Raw genomic sequence first — 22,602 nt, forward strand, 5'->3', positions numbered from 1 at the left:
GACATAATATACCCCGATGTCTCAAACGTGGTCAAGACAAGGGAAACACAACAAAAACTACACAACAATACTACTTTCAGTATTCATTTCAAGCACAGAATAATACTTATTAGGTAAAGTAAAAAGCATCTGAATTTTCATATATCAATCCTTTTGATCCTCTAAATAGCAGTGTGGGTGAAATCAAGAGACAAGTATTACATTTTGGCTTATTGTTAGTTTAAAATATACCGCAAAGCCTGGAAAGACAAACCTTGGGGTTCATCAGTCACAATTGTTTCTTTTTTCTGGCGGATAAGTTTCCAACGGGGAATAGGTGGTGGTTTGGGAGGGGCTACCAGGGGACCGGACCTTGTTCTGGTTAGCAGTGCAGGGTGACTGTATATGTGGGAAAGACCATATTGCCGCAACTGCTCAGATGAATCAGCCTGCAAAAGAAAGAGGAATAAAATGCTGTGTTACACGTAAAAATATCAAGAAGAAACTAATTTTGGCACAATTATGTAATTTCTGACTATCATAATTGTTCTGGGACAGAGAGCACCACACTGCCTCTGTATGTGGGGCCATCAACAGCCCTAAACTCCATCTGAGTGCTCCAATCCTACCATTGGCAAGACAGAGTATCAAAGAGGTAGAAGGGGAATATAGAGGAATATAGGAACAACTGCACAGTCCTGCAAAAACAATAAGACTCAGGTTTGGAGTGGAAATAAAGTATTGCACTGTAATTGAGCTGTAATTTCTCTCAAAGACTGTTGGCAAACTTGGCCAGTCACTAGCATAATTACAGCCCTGTCTACTTCTAGATTATCCTTCGTTATGATGGGCAACTTATTCTTGGCTAGACCTACATGGAAAGTCTCCAGTAACATTGGGAAGATTTCCCTGTTAATGCCAGGATTCCAATTAACTGCACATTGCTGTACCAAGTTTCAAAAAAGGAATGTTTATGAAACATACGTTTCTTTTTAACAAGTCAAAGCACTTAAGGTATAAAACCAACCAACCAACCAACCAACCAACCAACCAACCACAAAGCTGAGCAGGACAGAGGCAGAAAATTGGTCTACAAACAGCCCTTTTCACAAATATGTTTTGTGTTCTTTGTTGATACATTTGCTGTTTTTATTCGATTATTAGTTCATATTTTGAAGGCAACATAAACAAAGCCTTACCATTTTCCCTAAGACAAATATCTTTCTTTCAGACACATAAAGAGGCATATAGCAAGCATATACCACCATCTGTGGCTGCAGTGGTGTTGCAGAACCTATTAAAAGAACCCATTACATATTATTATTAATTAGATTTATATACCACCCATCAAAAGATTTCAGGGCAGTTCACAAGATAAAAATACAAGATAAAAAACCTCCAAAATGGTAACAAAACCCCCCTGAAATGCTGCCACAGATAATAGCTCAATATTATCATAAGTATTATAGACCTTGTTAGGTGCTATGTTGCTATGAAGGCAAGAAATGAAACTTGATTTCACCAATTTTGTTCAAGTTAAGTAACCTTTCAGGTGAATGGAGCTACTTCAGAACAGTGGTTTCCTGATCAGTTAGGGCTTTACACTTAAACAGCATACATTTTATTCACTTTTTTTTCTAGGTACTGATCTGCCCCTACGTGACCTCTTGTGCTTAGAGCAGAAAAAGAGCAGCCAAACCATGGAAGGAACTAGCAATCTCCAAGTGAATTGTTCCATGTACCTTCCCAGCCACCACCTGCTTTTCCCACAACAAATCCAAAATTTTAGCAAAGTGTTCAGGATTGCAGTTTACCTGAAGAAGTTAACTTCTTCAGACCACCTAAAAGAAGAAGGGAATGTGGGGCAATATACACTTTCTCTGAGGCTGAAACCAACTCTGAAGTACTTTCTGCCTGCCTTTGAGATTAATTTGTGTTTCATGCAAACTGGTGTGATCAGTCTCATTCAGCTGAGGAAAAGCCTACAATCCTTAATTATGAGCAGAAGTCAATAAAGTATTCAGGGTCGAGATCAGTTGTTACATACATCTAGGAACAGTTATAATTTACCATCAAGAAACAGCTGGAGAGAATTTTGAAAGTCAGAAGACACGCGTCCAGAATGAGGCCCTGGCCTAAATTTATCCCTTTCACCATCTTTGCTTCTCTTCTTTCCAACATCTTTTTGATCTTGCTTCTCTACCAAAGAAAGACAATGCATGTGTGAATACTAGCATACATGGTCACACAACACCCAGGGGTCCTTGTCTCAAGCAATGGGTAGTACAGAAAACCGTGAACCAAAATGTTAAGTTCAAGATAAATCATGATTCTGTGTTCAAGGCAACCTTTACAAATGGCTCGCCACTCATATCTTGTCTATAACCTTTCCACGTATTTTAATTTAATTAATTAATTAATTAATTAATTAAATTTATATAACACCTTTATCTTCCAAGGAGCTCAAGGTGGTGTGCATGGTTCTCCTCCTCCCCATTTCATCCTCTCAACAACCCTGTGAGGTAGGTTAGGCTAAGAGATGGTGACTGGCCTAAGATCACCCAGTGAGCTCCATGGCTGAGTGGGGATTCAAACCCTGGTCTCTCAGGCCATAGTCCAGCACCACCCATTAGCAACTATGAGAATCAATAACCCACGCAGAGACTGTGATCTTCACAGATGCCCCCATGCAAAGCCCCAGCAAAGACTGGAATGCCAACGCAGGGGCTTCGTGAGCAGATAATATGAGTCTCTCTGGAAAAGAACGAACACGATGCCTGTTTACTGGCCTGCCTAGCGGTTTTATAGCAGAACAAAGCACAAAGGATAACTAATAGTCACCTTTCTTTCTTATTTAAAGTGTTTTTACACTGTACTTTCCATTCTGAAGAACCTTTAAGACACTTAACAACAATATTGATAAAGACTATTCATATACAATAAAAATATAATGCTTATGCAAAACTATAAAATGTTATAGAACATTATAGTAGAAAAATTACAGTAGGGATGAAATAAAAAAAGATTACAAATCCCAGTAGCCTGGGCCCATGGAAAAATGTTTTCACCAAAAATAATAAGTTAATCTGGGCTTCTTGTGAGAAGGAATTCCAGAGGTAAGGCATGACAACAACAAAAGTCTTGACTACATACTGATCAACCACACTTAGTCATGGAGCAGAACTTCTAAAGATCTAAGTGGCATGGGCAGGATTACAACCATTTCAGGTCTTTAAAGGTGAGAGCCAGCACCTGCCTTGAGCTCAGAAACAATTTGGAAACCAATGAAGCAGCAGAGTCCAATGATTTGATTTGATTTTTTAAAGAATCAGGTTAAGTAAAACGCTTTCTGCCACCATTTGCAGTAGATGAAGTTTCTGGACACTTTTCAAAGGCAACCCTATATAAATTGCTGCAATAATCCAGTTTCAAGATAACTAAGGAATGTGTGAGGATGGCCAGCCTTCTCCAGGGAAGGGCACAGCTGGCTCACAGGACCTAAGACCACCACTCCTGGTCGAAGCTGCTATGTGCTAAAAGTAGAGCTCTCCACAGTTTCTGAGGGCCAAACTTGACATGACCCCATTCCATGCAATTAGAAAGTGCACTGTATATATACACAGTATATATAGAGAAAAAGAGAATATGTGACGGGCCACAGAGATCCTTTACCTTCCTGTGATTCCTGCTATTTACTTTTTAAAAAATCATGCAATTGCTATTGGTGCAAATGTTTTTTGCCTCTAAACTATGTCATTTAAAGAAGAAAACCCGAGATAATATTTAAGACTTGATTAAAAAATACTTACATGGAGAATATTTTTTCTGTATCCTATTTGATCAGTACTTACAACCAAACTTACACTTCACTATCCCGTGTACAGTTAAGTCTACTGAAATCAATAAGGCTTAATGTATCTACTGTGGCAGTATACTGTATATTTACTCAGAAGTAAGTCTCACTAAGTTCAGTGGTGCTGAGTTATCTGAGGGCAGTCCTAAATTTTCAATCCAGCACACTGTTGCACTGATTTCAATGGGATTTAAAGGTACTTTGTTGTACACTGGATTGCAGACTTACTTCAAACCTCAGTTCTCTCTCTCACATACACATAACACCTTCAAGTCTGGTAACTCCTTGGAGTTTAATGTGATTATTTGACGCCTATACAGAAAAGTGCAAAGAAATAAAGATGTGGTTTCTCTGTCCAGAAGGTGTCCTTTGTTGCATATCATTTACAGTCTTTAAAATTTCATACCTTTGGCAGTTTTTTCAGGTTTCTCTACCTTCTCTGGTGGCTTAACAGTAGGTACGGCATCATTTTTAATGTCAGATGATTTCAGATCTTTTTTAGTGTCTTGAAGTGACATCTTAAGTTCAGGAACGGATTCTTCTGGTAACTTAAATTCTGGCAATGTCTCTCTTAAGAATTCCCAAACTTTATCCAAATATCCAGATCTTTAAAATATACATAAACATTGATTTGAAATGTAGTTCTGCCTGCTCTTTATTTACTGCATATGCATTATGCTACTCAAGTTTTCAAGTAGAAGTCAAGTCAAGCAACCATGCTGAATTTTAATACCATTTAAATAGTCTGGTTATCACTGGAACCATTCTAGTCACTCTTGGAACCTAGTGTCATCTAGAATGTATCCACTCCTTGAAAAGAAATGCAACCTATTTTTTTTTCTAGAGTACTGAGAAAATAACTAACGAAGACAAGCACAACTGTTTGCCAAAAGGTTAGGGACAAAGCAAAAGCAACCCCAACCAGGGGAGTAAAGTGGTGGAACAATGGCCACATGCCCAAGTCTTGCCACTTGAGCCAGTCAATAGGTTTTTTGCAATGCTGGCTCTAGGCTGATACTGTTGAGGGGCTCTATGCTGGCACTCCCCTCAGGGAATAGAGCAGCTTTACATCTAGTGGATCTATGGCTGGTTCTGCATTGTACCTGCCCCACACTCTTAATGATTCTATAAGGCTATGTTTTGGAGCCCTATACTAGCTGCTGCAAACAGCCTTTCAACCCCCTGCACTTTTGGCAGCGATGGAGTCCTCCACTGGTGGAGGGACATCATCTTATCTTAACTCTCTCTAGCAGCACAGATCAGAAGGTTAAGATTACTCTGTAAAACCCATTCAGAAATAACATAAACAAAAAAACCCCCTAAACTAAGCAGTTTCAAAACCAGAAATTTAAAATGATTGTTTGATACGATGAACATAGTTTTCCCCCTACATCCTTGGACAGCACGATCCAATGTATGTTTGCTCAGATGAAAGCCCTACTGAGTTCAACAGGTCTAACTCCCAGGTAAGTGTGAATTTGAAATTCATTTAGGCTAGAATCCTATAGACACCATTAATTACCAGACAAACCCAACAAATAAAACATGTGTACAACCATTTTAAAAGGTAATATTTCACTAAAGGAGTCATAAAGTGATTAAATAGCGAGTGAGTATTGAGCAGGCAAAAAGGAAGACATGAAAAAGATCCCAGCAACAATCAACTTATGATCTTTTAAGGTTTTTTAAAAAATTCACAGAGTTCAGTTGATTTTGACTGCTTTTAAGTTTTGAGTCATACTGTGTATCTATTCACCCCATCCCACCCCAAACACCAGATCAACCAAGTACACAGGACGCAAAGCTGAAGGAACTGCATATAAAAGTGGAACTTACTGGAGAGGAATAATTTCTGGTATCCATCCAGTAAGTGCATGTAGAACTGTGAATTCCCCCAGCTCCCTTTTTCCTACATCATTTATGCTAAAACAAATACAAATATGCATATAAGCAGATCAATATTCTATTCAGATATTAATTCTTTCTCAACAGTCACTCATATCCTTCCAAATTCTTCATATTTCATATATAATTTCCACTGCAAACAAGAATATTCACAAATCAATTCACAGTACAGCTGCAGTCAGAAGGGTATAGGTCTCCTATCTTTTCTTCGCAGAAACAAAATATAGCATCAGATAGGAATGAAGCACTAAGCAATTCAAGCTTTCAAAGGTTTGAAGCAGGCTTCCTCAACCTTGGCCCTCCAGATGTTCTGAGACTACCCATGATCCCTGACCACTGGTCCTGCTAGCTAGGGATCATGGGAGTTGTAGGCCAAAAACATCTAGAGGGCCGAGGTTGAGGAAGCCTGGTTTGAAGAAATTAGAACAAAAACCATGGCCCTTTTTATTGGCAACACAATTTGCAGCAACTTAGTGAACAAATTCAGTTGACAGATTCCAAAAGAAAACTTATGTTAGCCAGCTAGTCTTAAGGTAACTGAAAAATGAAAATTTATCTTGAGCCATAAACTTTCATGACAATAAAGACATGCTTTCATATTAAATGTCCATCTATAAATCTATTTAAAATTGCCATTCTACATCTTCTCAATAAAATTTTAACTTATGAACACAAAGAGAGCCTGCTGGTTCAGGTCAATAGCACATCTAATCCATCATCTTGTTCTCAGTGGCCATTAAGAAGCACACTGGAATTCAGAGGAATACTGCCCTTTCACAATGGAGGTGGAATTCTGCTGCTATAACATCTACGGTACGTTTCTTTAATTTCTTCATTATATTTGTTCCAAAGCTATGCAACTGAAACTGCTAGACACAAAGTTATAGAATTATTGGTCAAACAGACCAATGCAATGCAAATGTACTTTGTTAATTGTTGTGTTAGCTTTCCAACTGCCAACACAATTCATGATCTACAATGCAGTGAGCTCTATAACATATGCCCTCCTAAAACCCCGAATCTCCCCCCCCCCAACTTTCCTAGCATTTCCTTGTTTGGGTGGCCTTGGGTTTTGAGTAACCAGGTCTATAGCTCCCATGCTGCCACAGACATTGGCTGAAGAGGGAAATAATTCCATCAAGCCCCCTCCTGAGAGGATTCTAACTGCCATCAAGTCAGTTACGGCAGCTTCCTTAGGGAAGAACGGTGGCAGAAGCTGCTCTGTCCTGCACATTGTTCAGCAGTTCTGCTCCTGGACCGGAGGAGAGGAGTGCTTCTGGTGAATAAAGCCCTGGCCATAACTGCCTCTGACACCTGTGAGTAGATGCTGTTCTTCTATACAAACAGAATCTTATAACAGTTATAAGAACTGTAACGTTATAAATTGAGCTCCAGTTTGCTTCCCCACTCTACCTCGCTCCCCGACCACTCCTTTTCCCTCATGTGTCATCTTTTTAGATCATAAACCTAAGGGCAGGGACCATCTTAAAGCTGATTTTTTAAAAAGTCATTTTGGCAGCCTTTTTGGCTGAAGGGTGCAATATAAATCCTTCCTTAACAAAACAGAGCCTTAGAACCTACAACTGCAAAATGAGTTCCAAAAATGGAATAGGGCTTCCCCACTTCATTCTTCCTACTACAACTTCATGTCTACTTCAAAAAGCTTCATGTGAGAGTTGAAGGTGTTCAGTGGGGTACAGGAGATTGCAGCAGAGGGATGGGAAAATCAAGGACACCCTGGGCCTCTGTGGGATTGAAATGAAAGTGTTTGTTCATTAATGTAAATATAATCCAGTTGCATTTACATGTGACATTAAACCATGGCTTATTGCTATGTGAATGAGCCTGAACAAGTCTGAGTAAAAGGTCTAAACTACTGCACTGCATTCTCTCCTTCTCCTGTACAGCTGGAAAGAGCCAAGTTTAACTTTCAAAGAATCCCAGTTTAGCATTATGTTCAAACCAGAGTTCCTGTTTAAAACAAACTCTGGTTAAGTTTCAGAAGAAAACAATTTCAAATCATGGGTTATGAAGCTCAGTTCTTAAAACTAACCAGTTTGTTTTAAACCAATGTTCTTGGTTTAACAAAAAGCTGGGATTCTTTAAAAGTAGGACTAAACTCTGCCAAAGTCCTCCTCCCAGATGTGCAAGCGGAGTAAAGCAGGGAGGATGTAAGCTAATGCTGCAGCCAGACATTTCAGGCTCATCCATGTAGCATTAAACTATGGCTTAGTATATTATGTGTTAACATACCCACTGACTTTGGCTGCAGCTGAGGATCTTCCTTTGTTTACTATATTTTATAGGGTTCAAAAACCACCCCTATCAATTCATTCATTCTTAACAAACAAGCATCCACCCTATGTATTAAATTCTAGCTTTGTTGCCCATCGCTCTATTTTGATCTCAAAACAGACACAAAGCTTAGAAAACATACTCATTGTTTGCTAGTTTAATTATGGCTTTGGATAATATCAGTGGCCAAAGTTCAATTTCACATGTTGTTACTGGAAGCAGCATATCATTGTCTTCATTGAAAGGTATGCTGTCATCCACAATGATCTTTCGCCAGCTCCCCTGCAAAAGAGAAAGGAAATTAAGTGTGATTAGGTGGCAATGAAAAATTGTGTCAGCATGAAAATCTGTGTGACCTTCCAAGAACTTGACCCTCATTATAGATAATTTTAATAAATAGGGAGAGCAAATATGAAAGTCCAGTAGATTCTGTCTGCACAATGGAAAGCAGCACAGCTAGTACTTTCGAAATTGTTTGCAGGGTACTGATGAGCTATTCCTCAGTTGTCAGCTCTTGTGGTTTTCACCAATGCAAAACTATCCTCTCAGAACTAAAAGGATTAGTTGGAACGTTCTCACCTTATAAAAGCATAATGATAAAAGCAGTTTGTCATCTATCATTATTACTCATATGAAGTGGAAATATGGGGTGGGACAAAGTGTGCTACTCAGATGCCACTGAACAACCATTGAGGGAGAATGTTATTGGAATGTTCTGGTACTTTGGGAATGGCTTCTTATGCTTCCATGGCAATATATTAGAATCCACTTTTCTGGAACTTTCCAAAGCATCTGGAACAAGGGAGAATTATTTCCTCCTTGTTTACCTATGCTGTATATATAGGACATCTCATATATGGGATTGAACTCATTTTCAATACAGGATTGTATCAACCTGAATCTACATTCACCTAAGTGTGGTTTCTCCTTAACAAATGTTACTATAATTTATATGCTTTAATGTTGGGTTTTGAATAGCTTGTGGGAACAGCTTAAATTTTAAAATGTATAATTTCTTGCTGAAGAGATAGAAATTCGTTTCAGCCTGTGCTATCTCTTTACATTCATGCAACATATAGTGGTCAGTATTTTGGTTCAAAATTTGTCATTCATTTATTAAAATTGTTGGCCATGCTGGCTGAGGCTGATGGGAGTTGTAATCCAATAACACCTGGAGAGTTGTAGCTTCCCCAACCCAAGGCTATAGGAAGCACTGGATTTTCCTTTCTGCAGACCATGTCAGATCTGAGAGAGACATGGAGAGATCCAACCCTATATGGCCCCTCCCTGTCATTGCAGAAGTGTCCACAGCCTCTGTGTGGAAAGGAATGAAAGGGGTGTGTGCTGGGGGAAGGCACTGATTCAAAGGATTCCTAGCCTGTCCAATTCTCTGGCACACCCACCCCTACAAACCAAGAAGAAAACCATGCCAGTTTTGGAGCTGTTGCTACTAATGAAAGGAAAACTGTGAAATAAAATAATAAACTGGAGAAGGACATAAGAGTGCAAGAACCTCACTTCCACCCTTCCAACGAAAGATCATTAAGCCTTTGGATGAGGCCGCTCAAAGGCTTTCAGCCTTCAACCACCCCTCCCCACAACAGGACTGCAACCTATGTAAAATAAATGATGTGCATAATATATACCAAAAAGATTGATGCATCCTTACCATCCAATAAAGCTTTACCACATATTTTCCATAGCTATTGTACAATGGCATATGTCCCTTGATAGCTTTGCATAATGAATATATATGTTCCCATGGCTTCCATAAAAGCTGAGGTGCTTCATTTGCATTAGCTTTAGGATCAGGACTTAAAGCAGGTGCATTATACAATTTCCAAACTGCATAGATTTCACTTATTATCCATCTTATCAGCTGAAGTCAGGGGTTTTTTGGGGTGGTGGAGGAAATAAAAGAAGTCAGTTTTGTTCACAATACATACATATATACATATATAGTCTAACTCTACTTTAAAATGAAATACATAACGATAACAACACCATTTAATTGTATAGAAGCTAATAAAGCAAGTGCTGCACAGAGAACATTAAAAAAAGAAGTCTGTGCTCAACAGAGCAGAATCTAAGCACCAATATGACATGAGAGAGAAGGGTTGGGAGACAGAAAGACATATTAAAAGGTGCAGAGAGTACTTTATTTATAAATCACCAATCAATGGTGATTTATAAAAGTAGGCAATCAAAAAGCAGAAGAAAAATAAAAATAAAGCAGGGAACACTTTTCCAGATGAATTTATTGAGGGATCTCTTCCTGGATCACACACAGCAGGTGGTGTGTCAGTATTAAATAATCTGAAACAAAGACACCCTAAAGTAGCAAGCATGATCTGGAACCAAATGTGGCCATACATTAGTAAAAGAATGTTGTTAGGGAGAAGGAGCAGAACCCTGTCATCTGAAAGAAAAGACAACTCCTTTCCTCTCCTGTCACCACACAGTTGTTCACCAGCAGCAGCTCTAACAGCATGGATCATATGTGCATGGGGACAAAGTGGAAGATCCTGTATGTTGTTGTGGGTGAACAGCATCCAGTCTCTAGACTGAGGCCAAGAACTTTAGTTAATTTTAACCAAAGCCTAAGGTATTCTAGTATGTAGCCCTCCCTTAATTAACAGTTCAAGTCTATTCTTACCTACTCAGAAGCAAGCCTTACTGGGTTTACATACTCCTTGTTGTTGTAAGGTGCAATCCAAATGCAATCCAAATCCTTAAGGCCAATGACATCAATGAGACCCCAACACGCTTAAATTCACCTGGATCCCCCCACTTTTCCCTTTCAGTAGCTCCCCTATAACACCAAACCCCTTGTTAAAATGGATGGAAATTGTTCTCAATCCATGTGTTATCATATATTTTTTCATGTAATCTACCTCTTCAGCAGCTGGCACTCTACCCCCAAGCTGATTTTTTAAACTCAGTTCATTTTGAATTTTAAAGTCGCTCAAGGTAGCTTACACCATTTTGAAAATGTAAGGGTGCTCATTCTTCCCTTCATTTAACCCTCCTTCTGTGGCATCACCTGCAACAGGTCACTTCGCCTTGCAGCATGGTACAGCCATCCCTGCCCTAGCAAAGGCATTTTACCTGTTTTATGACAACATCAAAAGTCTCCTCCATTCATCTACACAATTAATATGCTTTCTTTATTAAGAAGAGATCATACACATACCTCACTGCCCATTAAATGTTCATTGGCTGAAAAAAGGTCAAACCATGCTTCATTTTTCACTACCACAGGCACCTAAAAAGATATTTGTAATTCTTTTATTAAAATGTTTATGAACGCTTATACATGTTCAAAATCTTGAAATAACTTATAACTGCCTACAAAATGTTAATCAAAAGTTAAGAAAGGTAATTTAAAGTAATCAATGCTAAAATTCTGTAAAAGACTGAGGAACTGTTGTTGAACTGAGTTTGGACATTAGTGAAATAATCAGTGGATGACATACAATAGTGTGATAGTGGCATTGTTTTCCATTGTTTCCCATGGCATACATTCACCCCCCCCCCCACTGTTATACACTGGTCAGGCAAGTTTTGAAGGCAAACACCCGCAAAACCTTTGAATATAGGTAACAGTGGGATAGTTAAACAATACTGGCCCAGATTGGACAATGTTTGAGGAGGAAAGTCGTCTCAAATGTGTATGAGGATATGATTGTAATTATGTATGTTTCTACCATTGCACTATGCTCTCCCCTACTCAAACAACTTGGGAACAGGTAGGAACAAATAGTGATGATCATAATGATGACTCTGAAATGGGCACCCCCCAACCCCCACCACTACAACTTTGCAGGCAGCAAAATGACTGACAGGCAGTTCCCACATTCTTTCTACTACCACAACAGAGACATTTTTAAAGAGCCTTCCAAGGAGCTCCTGCTCCATGTGGCTGGCAGGCAGAAAAACAAAACAAACAGAGCAGCTAAAAAATAAAACACAAGCTGGAAAAGTGCACTAAAGGGGAGGGGGAAACAGAAACTCTGTAGGACTCAATGGATTCATGTTGTCTGGTGTCCAAACAACTCACTTATCACACCTCTGACTTCACTCATTGGCTAAAAATATTGACAGGCAAGAGAGCCAGACTGGCTCTTTTCACAGAAATTGATTATATCTGCATATTTTGCTTATCTGTATATTTTGCTTCATAACTGTCTTTCTAGGAAGGGAGACACTTCTTTCTTTCTCTGCTGTATAAAATAAACATCAAATAAGAAACATCTTCTCACCTTAGTGACTAAGAATTCTTGTGGCCTTCTCCAGAAACTCACTTTTAAAGAAGGGGGCAATTCAATTTTTCCTTCTGGATCTTCAAAGACATGCTGTAAAAAGCATTCATTTACTATATATATATGCTTATACTGAAGAGATTCAATTACAATTATAAATAATAAATTATTATATTTATTACACACAATTCAAAGAAAAGTTGCAAACTTTTCACTTGCAAGTCTTTTTTTTTAGTAGCATATCTAATATTCTAATAGTGATCAAAAACGAAAGCTTAAACAACTGAGAGAAATAAAACACTTGTATGAAATGGAAACTACCAATTATTTTTAATTCTGAATTTTTATAGATAGCATAACAACAATCATATAAGGAAAGCAACAATGTGTGTTGTAGAGACTAGCATTAAAAGACTAGCATTAGAAGAACATAAATAGCTCCACAGTAAGTCAGGACACCAACTATCTATACTTTCCAGAAATAACTGAAGACGTTTTTTGTTTTGACAAGCTTTTCCAGATGCCTTAGGGTTTTATGTTGCATTGTTTTAAAACCTATCTTCTATTCTTTGTGCAGTCCACAAAATTATTTTCGCTGTTTTATGATGTTTGTAAATTGCCTTGAGACGCATATAAAAGGCCATTCAGAAATATATCATCAACACCAGCATCATGATCATGATCATCATCATTAATCTGGGGCATGTACCAGTCAAAGTCTGATACTTTTCAGCAGGAGTAAACTATTTTGTTTGCTGCTCACATATTGATAAGTACACAGATAGCTCTGGGAAGTGTGATGGGTCTCAGGCTTCTTCTCAGTCCTGGAACTATTGCAGGTGGAGGGAGAAGAGAAGAGGAAGCACTGGAAAACAAGTCTCTGCCTCCACCCTACAGCTCAGAGATAGAGGAAGGATGTTGGCTTGGCTTTGTGCTTGCCAGTCACTTGGAACACTTGGTGAGCACAGAGTTGCACAAGGCTCTTTACCCCTTCTGCATGGAGCTGTTGAGGGGCGGGAGCTCATTTTTACTATGTGTAAAATCCCTCTCAATGCTTTCCAGCTCATAGCTTGGAGTGGGAGAGAACAGGAGATAGTAATCATTGAGAGCCTCACACTGGGTTTTCAAAGCACAGCACCAAGTCAGTTACAAGACTCTGGCCCAGAGATCACAATATTTTGGTTGCCCATGAAGGTCAGCCAAAAATTGGGGAGCTCAACTTTTAAATCTTACTGATTTTAATATAGGTTATAACACAGATGCACACACATCTGAGCAGTTCAGCCAAAAAGTGCTTAACTTTGGCTGGACCCTATCAGCATATCCAAAGTTACTGGTGATCCCTCTCAGAAATGCCTCATTTACAGACTTTATCCTTCTACTGCTGTTGGGAAAACCACCAGCAGTAGCTGTCTGCCCACCTAGGCAAAGTTGGGACCATCACCATAGTGTAGCCTCCGCAACAGACAGCATTCTTCTTAGTGAAAGATACCAGCAGAGGTAACTTTGCACAATCCTGATCAGAACATGCGAACAAGATCCTTCTATCAGTGAAGTGCTCCCCTTCCTCTACATCCTCTGGGAGTTCTCCTGGTGGTTTCAGGGGAGGCGTGAGGGCACACAGAGGGAGGAGAGGGTGCCAAGATGTCCACTGCGGTAGACCTTTTGCTGGCTTCCACCAGCAGCTGTGTTATGACTGGTGCCCACATCACTCTCTTAAAATGCAAAATGTGACCACTAGTTGGCAATGCTTGAGCTAAGGTATGATTCAGAAACAGCTAAGCACTTTTAATTTTAATATTAGTTTAATGAAAAGCCTCATTGCCTTACTAGAATGGCGAGCACTCATTCAATGATGAATCTTTAAAAGGTGTGCTTAAGAAGACACAGTGTTATACATATTTTCAAATACTGATGAATCTGAAAGAACGTTTCTGATTACTACAGAAAACTTACTAAAATAGGACTTCTTCCAGCTTTATCTTTTTCCTTTGCACCTTTTCCTGCATCCCACTTCTCTACATTGATATCTGCTTCATTCCATTCTGGCCAGATAGGAAATCTTGGTTTCCTAGACTCACCCAAAGGACCTTGAGGGTTTACACTAGAGACTGATCCAGTAATACCCCAAAGGCTGAAATAAAACGTGAGCACGAGAAGAGAACTTGCTGTTAGTTGCATGGTAATCAACTTCCAAATTTTCTTATTCTACTTTCAGTTTCATACTGTTGGCAAGCACAATATCTTCATTTTGAACCCCATGCAGGTACTATCACTACAAATAAAATGAAGAGATAAGAAATACATCATTTGAGCAGCTTATTATATGTGCCTTGTGACTGACACAGCTCACAGTCCCTCAGAAAAAAGTATAAACAATTATCATTTCTACAACCAAAACAAGAGGCTTGTAGTAATGGGAACAACATTTCTTTAAAAATCTTTATTTTCCCTAGAATGACCCTGGGAAAGATGCTATGATGAAATGCAATTCCCATTGGTCATTCACAAGGAAGAACGCTGTTGGGTTGCTGCTTATTGTAGCTCTGCCACTACTTGAAGTAGCAGCAAGTTGTTTTTTTTGTTTTGTTTCAATAAGACAAATCACAATGCTCTACAATCAGGAAACCCACCTGAAACACACACTGCTCCCCCTCCAGTCTTAAAAAAATGCATGCAACTTTTGTGGGAGACAAATGACCCCAAATAATAAGGGGGGCATTATTGTCCAACCCTACTAGCCAGTTGGCAGAGAAATAGTGAAAACTCTACTAGTAGCATCTAATTGAAGAGCCATGTACCTATGAGCTCTTTGACATTCAAAGTGAGATTGTTTGTTCAACGTTGTGCCAGTCTGATAATCAAGGGTGCATTATTGACAAACAGTGCACATCACCCCTTCACCAAGCTCAAATGAATCCTTTACATAATATAAATGTTCACTGGGGCTGCGACTAAATGTCTGCACCTGCACAGAGAAATAAACTTTGATCTTGCACTGCTGTTACATTCCTACCACCTCACCCTTTGAGGAGCTGTCAATGGAACCTTAATATCCATTTCAGTTGTGGTTTCCCATCTGTGAAATACTTTTCCCAGTGAGGTCTGCATGACATATTTTTGGCGCTAAGTGAAGACTTTTTCCAAAGCTGAGCTGATTTTGTTCTGCTGCTAGTGTGCTGCTGAAAGTTTCCTGCAGATGTTACCCAGGGGGTGGGAGGGTGCATTAATTGTAGGTGTCTGCATGAGAAGGTATGGAGAATGTATGAGAATGCTAATGTTTTATATGATTTTTTAAACAGTATAATATATTTATGTTTATGTTCCTAAATGTAAGTCCCTTGAAGACCTTGGTAGCAAGTGACTAATAAAAAACAAAACTAAAAAATAACCCAAATGTACCAACAATTGAATTTTACTAGTTGAATTCAGACTAGTTTCTAAGTACCTACTATAAAAAAGACTTAGATATTCAATATTATGCATACAGACGTATGCCAACAAGCTAGGAGAAAGAAACTGACCTCTTTGAAAGTTTTATAGTTAAAAATATCACTTAATAGACAACAACAAGCTGCCATCAACCTCTTGATTTAAATACTATCTACAGTTCAGCAGTAACTAAACTTAAATATTTCCTGACAGCTGGGGCCAGAAGGCTTAGCTGGTGGTTTGTCAAAGTAGAAGAGAGATATGCTGCTCTGACCTGACACTATTTCAAGTACAGCTTCATAAAAGACTTCATATATATATCCTTTGGGATATATAAGCAGTGACTTGACTAAGGTCAATCTGCAGAACAATGTCAGGATTGGTTGTTGTTGTCATTAGGTTATTTGTTTAAGGGTTTCTTCCCCAGTTTCATATTAGACAAGACAGCAAAACAGTCCATCTATAACAGAAACCGAGCTTGGAAACTTCTGCCTGCTGAACTTGAAAGGGACCCAGGACATAATATAGAGCCCAGCTGTGGGGTGTGCTCTACTTTTTAAAATAAAATTGGAAAGCAGACAATTATATCACATTTGGTACTACATTTTTTTTCCTGTTCATCCCCAGGTTTCCCCCTTGTACCCTTTTCAAGAGGAATAGGTGAGGCCTCTTTATGCTATAAAGTCATACCTCGGGTTACAGACGCTTCAAGTTGCATGTTTTCGGGATACAAACGAGCCAAAACCCGGAAGTACCAGAATGGGTTACTTCTGGGTTTCAGCACTCGCACATGCGCAGAAACACCAAATCGCAATCCACGCGTGCGCAGATGTGGCGCTGGGGTTTGCGAACGTGCCTCCCGCACGGATCACGTTCACAACCTGAGGGTCCACTGTATTAGTAAATAAATGAATTGGATAAAAGTGGATAAATACCCCAAAGACTTGCTTATCAGTGGCCACTAACCATGATGGCTGTAAGTGTATTTGACAGTTCTCAGCTGCTGAGAATAGCTGTCATTATCTTGTGTTGGGGCATGTGGCTAGCCGCCATCAAATCCACAGTGCTAGAATTGATGGCTCTTTAGCATGACCCTGCACAACTATTATTACCAATCAGCTACTGGTTTAGCCAACTCCTGTTGAAATTTTGTTCCAGCCCTTCCAAAAAATAGTAAATTTGGTTAGTTCTCAGGTAGGCATGACATGTCTTCTGGCCACACAAGCAGTCTTATACTCCTTTCTTTCTGCATCAGAAGACGTTAGTATTCAAGGCTCAAGAAAAGTATGAGAGCTTTCTGATATAGTAACTTATTTAATTCCTAGTTACCAGGAAACAGCTGAAACGGCTTGATATGCTCATTCAGAAGTTCCTGGAGACTGATGTGGCATCTCCTCTTTTAGTTGATTAGGGGGAGCGGTGGTGAGAGAGGCAAACAGACATCACTGAAGACAAAGTAAATCCAAGGCTTACTAAACCAAAGAGACAGTACAACACCCAGCAATTTGGTACTGTACCCAGAATCTCAATAGCACTCATTCAACACCACTAATTGATGACAGTTCTTCCATATTTTGTATGAATTCACTCTTAACTGCGGCAGGTATGCTTGCTGTGTACCAACAGGGTGCACATAACATGTGAAGAGGAAAGCCTGTTTGCAAACATGCAGCAGACACAGAGAGGTGCAGTTAACCTTATCTTCCCAAAACATATCCCCAAGTGTTCTGAAATCATAAAAATACTTCCTGGAATCCACAAGCAGAGGGTATAAGCAATAGCTCTTCCCTGTTGTTTATAATTCCACAGTGTTCAATATTCAAAGATATACTTTCCTCAAACATGGAGGATGCCCTTAGCTATTAAAGCTAATAGCCACTGATAAACATATCCTCCATGAATTTTAGTAATAAAAAAGCTACCAATGCTAGCAATCATCACTGCATTCTGTGGTAATACATTCTGCAAGTTAATAATGTTTTGAGTGAAATACTCCTTCCTTTCATCTGTCCTGAGCCTACTGCCAGTCAATTTCATTGAAGTTAAGAGCCTCTCCTTCCTAATTTATATGCTGCCCTTAACATACATCTGTGCAAACAAGGAAACACAGCTACTGCTTTTAAGTGTGGCTGACTCTATTTGACTCCTACTGCTCTCGCTGCCTCTAACCTGCTTGTGTTGGATTCCACCCAGACTACATTTTCTGGGAGCAGAGCAACACTTCTGTAGCAAGTCTGCATATTCCAGACAAGGAAAATATCCGACACTTCTAAGATATAGTACCCATTTTTTTAATGGAAAAGTAGAAAGTGGAAGGATGGTTGCAGAGGAAACGCCCAGCTTCAGTCTCTGCTCAGCCTTCACACTCACCAAGGCCAATTCCTGTACCTGTTGTTAAGGACTGGGAAAGGGAAGTGTGTATGTCACACGATGAGCTCCTTCCCAAGTTTCTTGAAGGAAGGGAGAGATAATAAATGAGCAATCTACGCAGAATCATTTAAGGTTTTGAGTCCCAGCCAATCCCAGGTGCTGCAGTTCCTCAAGCATCGAAACAAGGCCACCGACAGCCGCAAAGTACACGTGGCAGATACATGTGGCCTAGAAACAAGAATCAAGGACATTTAGCACAGGCAAGACTTACTTGAGTAGCTGATGGCTAGATATAGCTAAACTGCAGCTGGAAAGAAAAAAATTGATCATCATACGCTCAACCTTTCCCTAGACCCCAGACACTGTTTTGGCAAGGATAGTGCACTCTGCACGCGCCCAGAAACACTCTTTCCTTCTATTATCGCTTCACATCTTCCAGGTGCGAGTCCTTAACCCTAGAAACAGAAATGCATTGAAAGAAGCGGCGAGTTGTGCGCAACCCGCAAGGAACGGGGGCCGCCTGAGAAGCGGAGGGTATGGAGCCTTACTCTTTAGCGGGGAAGGGCGTCTGGAGAACGTTGTTGCTCTTCACCGGCTCCTTCTTTTTGCTTAACTTCGACATGCCAGGCTCCCTTAGACGAGCTTCAGCGCCGCCGCAATAGCTCGCCTCCCTCAGGCGTCGGTCGCGTCGGCGTCCATTTCGTTGCTAAGAGACGCCGACTCAGCCGCAGAGATAGAAACGGGGTTAGAGTGATACGCGTCCCGTACTTCCGGCACAATAAAAAGCACGGAAAGTTTGAGTCGCCCACACCAGCCTCGCAATCATCAGTGCCCACTTCCGGTCCGGAACCTTCCCTCCAAAGCACTGTAGATAGGGAATGTTCTTTACCATAGAGCTGCCGCCGGGTAGACGGACGTCTCCCTGAGTCCATAGAGATAAAAACGCGCCTCTTTGCTTCCTGTTTTTATTTATCTTTTGTATTTTTACGCTGTTGGGCGAAAAGCCCGACGAGTGAACAAAGCCGGACTTCCGCTGCCTGTTCATATCTTGATAACATGTTGAATATCTTCATAAATACAAAGAGTGAGAAGGGGACGGCTCTTCAAATCTGCATTAGTGTTTATTTAGGTGGCGGGACGGAGTTCAACTTAAACATATATAATGCACGAGAAATAAAACAATTTGAAAAACCCAACGGTGTACATCCTTTCTGCTGGAGGCAAGACACATGCTGAAGTTATTTGTCCAGAGGAGTTACTGAAAGTATTTATCTGTTAACATTAGCCTAATCTGAGAAGTAGAAGATCTCGAGACGGAATAGTTGTGATGTCTTTCTATTATTAATGTGGCAATATTAGCCGACTACAAGGGGACGCGATCGGAAGGTCGGCGGTTCATATCCCCGCAACGGAGTGAGCTCCCGTTGCTTGGTCCCTGCTCCTGTCAACCTAGCAGTTCCAAAGCACATCCAAGTGCATGTAGATAAGTAGGTACCTTCTCTGGTGGGAAGGTAAACGGCATTTCCATGTGCTGCTCTGGCTTCACCAGAAGCGGCTTAGTCATGCTGGCCACATGACCCAGAAAAACTGTCTATGGAAGCAGACAAACGCCGGCTCCCTCGGCCTGTAAAGCGAGATGAGCGCCGCAACCCCAGAGTCGTTTGCGACTGGACTTAACTGTCAGGGGTACCTTTACGTTTTACAAGGGTATCAGAAGCCACTCTTAAATTTATCCTGCCCCCATGTATGTATGATCTACAGTACAGAATAATGGTACTGGAGTACCCAGAGCTGGTCCACCCATGAGGCAAGGTGAGGTGACCACCTCAGGTAGCAGGATCTGCAGGGTCAGCAGATCCCTAGGTAGATTTTTATTCCTCACCCTTATTCTTGTTGTAGATCTTCACTCACTTCTTCTTTCCTGGCAGGGAAGGAGACCACTTTGCAGTTTGCATCAGGTGCCAAAATGTCTTGGGCCTGCCCTGGGAGTACCTTACCAGATCAATTGTTGTGCTCAGTACAAGCAGTGAGGCACACGCTCAAGGAAACAGGAGTAAAAGCAAAATAGTTCTTGGAAACAAGATAAGGGAAAGAAAACATTACAGGGGAAGGAGTTTGGCATTAAAATGCAACAGATTTTCAAGTAACTCAGATTTGCAAGGATTGGGGGTCCTGTGGCCCTCCAGCTGGACTGCGTCTGAAGGACTGGTCTATACATACAGCAGAATGGAATGCACCAAGAAGTGAGTGGTGTCACTTTTGAATACTTGCTTTTAAAAAAATCCTGCAAGCAGAAGACAATGCATCGGAGAGAAAGTTTTTTGTCCAACTGCATTGGCTTTCTGTTTGCAGAGAGGTTTAACAGAGCAGTGTTGGGAAAAAGCTAAACAAGTCTGAAATACACAGTCCCCTGTAGTACAGCTTTGTTCTGCTACATATGTGGACCAGCCTTGAATGTACACAGCAGAGAGCTGCAGCCTATCCAGTTCTCTTATTAAGACTGGTGAGATTTGGGTCTGACTCATTCCTGTGAACAGTTTGACTTGCTTGGGGTTCTTTTTTACAGTATCAGTTGCAGTTACGGGGTGGGCGGGGAATGTACAGATCATTGCATCTTCTAAAACCTGTCCAACAAAAGCTCATGAAGCCTCCTAGAACTTAAGGAAATAATGGATCTTCTGGGGAAATGAATTACTCAGTTACTTCGGATGTTTGTTAATCCACACTCTGTTTCTACCAAAACATCATCTCCCAGTACAGTACTTAACCCACATGGAATAATTCTTGACTGACTCCCACTGAAGAGAAGAGAAACACAATGTATTGACTACAAATTTTATTTATACAAAATATAAAGAGCACTTTAAAGTTTTAGAAAACAAAAATAGTCTCAAAAAAGGAAGGATGAGAACAGAGAACAGATCCTGAGCACTGTATTGGAGCAAATCAAAGTAGACAATTGCTTTTGCTTTTACACACACAAACAATTGGATTTCATATTAAAAACTTGGTGTACAAAGTAGAAAAACTATCAACATATATTTTCTTCCAAAAATATTTAGAAATATATAGTACATATTCTAGTGCCTAAATAGACACAGGCAACACATGTTGGATTCGAAAAGGGTTCAGTGGAGAGCCATCTTCCTAGTTAGTGTTGATGCAGAGAGTGGCACAGGCTGGATGTGGAAAGAATATGCAGGCTACACATTCCCCAAACTGCCTTGTCTCATTACCTGCTCATGCACCTATGCACTTATGCTAAGCAGGAAAACAGCTAAACTGAACAATGAGAATTGGAGTGCACTATATAACTCTTAGGCAGCAGATTATGCCCTTAATGTGGGAAATATTTTAGAACTTGTATGGTTTTAAAGAACCACTTCCAACCAGGAGCCAAAAATACAGAAGCAGTCAAGAGTCCCAAACAGGGTTAACAACTAGGATGATGCAAGGACACAAACTGTTGCCAGTATGTCATGGGTTATATACTGTGAGCAAGCGGTTTGGATATATAGCCTAAGCATTCATTTTACACCCGCTGGCTCAGTTTATTCATCTCATATATACGTCTCAAGCTTTATTGTGGCAAGGAACCTTTAGGTCAGCCTTCCCCAAATTTGGGTTACCAGATATTTTTGGACTACAATTTCCAATCATCCTTAGCCAGCAGGCCAATGGTCAGGAATGATGATGGCAGCTGTAGTCCAACAATATTTGGAGACTCAAGATTGGGGAAGGCCAAAGTTTCATAACTAACTTTTGACCATCCCCAAGTATGGTTAAAAACTTAAGGCGGATTGTTTATGTGGGAGCAAGTAAATTAGGAACAAAGAATAGGACACAGAAGCAAGTTGAGACAACTAGTTCTCAGGAAGAAAAATTATTCCAAGAGAAGAAATTGTTCTTAATCCTGGAGAGCTAGTGGACAACACAGACGTATGAAAAACAACAGTGATTGTACATGTACACACATGTATGTATAGTGTTACAGAATCCTTCATCTCAACTAGAGGACACACCACAGCAAAATGAAGGGGGGGGGGGAGAGCCAGAACATGGTTCTTGTCCATCATTCAGGAAACCCTCGAATTAGGCCAGCCTACGCTGTGGGTTAAAGCCTCAGCGCCTAGGGCTTGCCGATCGAAAGGTCGGCGGTTCGAATCCCCGCGGCGGGGTGCGCTCCCGCTGCTCGGTCCCAGGGCCTGCCAACCTAGCAGTTCGAAAGCACCCCCGGGTGCAAGTAGATAAATAGGGACCGCTTTCTAGCGGGAAGGTAAACGGCGTTTCCGTGTGCAGCTCTGGCTCGCCAGAGCAGCGATGTCACGCTGGCCACGTGACCCGGAAGTGTCTTCGGACAGCGCTGGCCCCTGGCCTCTTGAGTGAGATGGGCGCACAACCCCAGAGTCTGGCAAGACTGGCCCGTACGGGCAGGGGTACCTTTACCTTTACTTTACTCCATCCTGGCCCTTCTGGTGTCTTGGGACTGTAACTATCATTAGGCCT

The 22,602-nt window shown here is 40.6% G+C and overlaps 1 protein-coding gene across 3 annotated transcripts in view; it reads right to left on the reverse strand.

Annotated features, from left to right (window-relative positions):
* ADGB (androglobin) overlaps positions 1-18,928 on the reverse strand; it is a 65,726-nt gene extending 46,798 nt beyond the window's left edge. The window contains exons 1-11 of one of the 3 annotated variants that reach the window (XM_081905126.1): positions 18,645-18,928; positions 14,251-14,428; positions 12,295-12,387; positions 11,226-11,297; positions 9,702-9,911; positions 8,175-8,314; positions 5,669-5,755; positions 4,239-4,438; positions 2,050-2,178; positions 1,179-1,273; positions 254-428 (exon numbers count right to left, since the gene is read on the reverse strand). In XM_081905126.1, coding sequence (XP_081761252.1) covers positions 254-428; positions 1,179-1,273; positions 2,050-2,178; positions 4,239-4,438; positions 5,669-5,755; positions 8,175-8,314; positions 9,702-9,911; positions 11,226-11,297; positions 12,295-12,387; positions 14,251-14,428; positions 18,645-18,718 — 1,453 coding nt within the window. In that variant the 5' untranslated portion in view covers positions 18,719-18,928. Of the gene's footprint in view, positions 1-253; positions 429-1,178; positions 1,274-2,049; positions 2,179-4,238; positions 4,439-5,668; positions 5,756-6,773; positions 6,800-8,174; positions 8,315-9,701; positions 9,912-11,225; positions 11,298-12,294; positions 12,388-14,250; positions 14,429-18,644 lie in introns of those variants that run through there. The other 2 variants (XM_081905125.1, XM_081905127.1) reach the window with 2 other exon arrangements.
* Between the last annotated feature and the right edge of the window lie 3,674 nt (positions 18,929-22,602).

This window comes from Podarcis melisellensis, assembly GCF_964234715.1.
Source record: "Podarcis melisellensis genome assembly, chromosome: 3".
In the NCBI taxonomy this organism is placed as follows: domain Eukaryota; kingdom Metazoa; phylum Chordata; class Lepidosauria; order Squamata; family Lacertidae; genus Podarcis; species Podarcis melisellensis.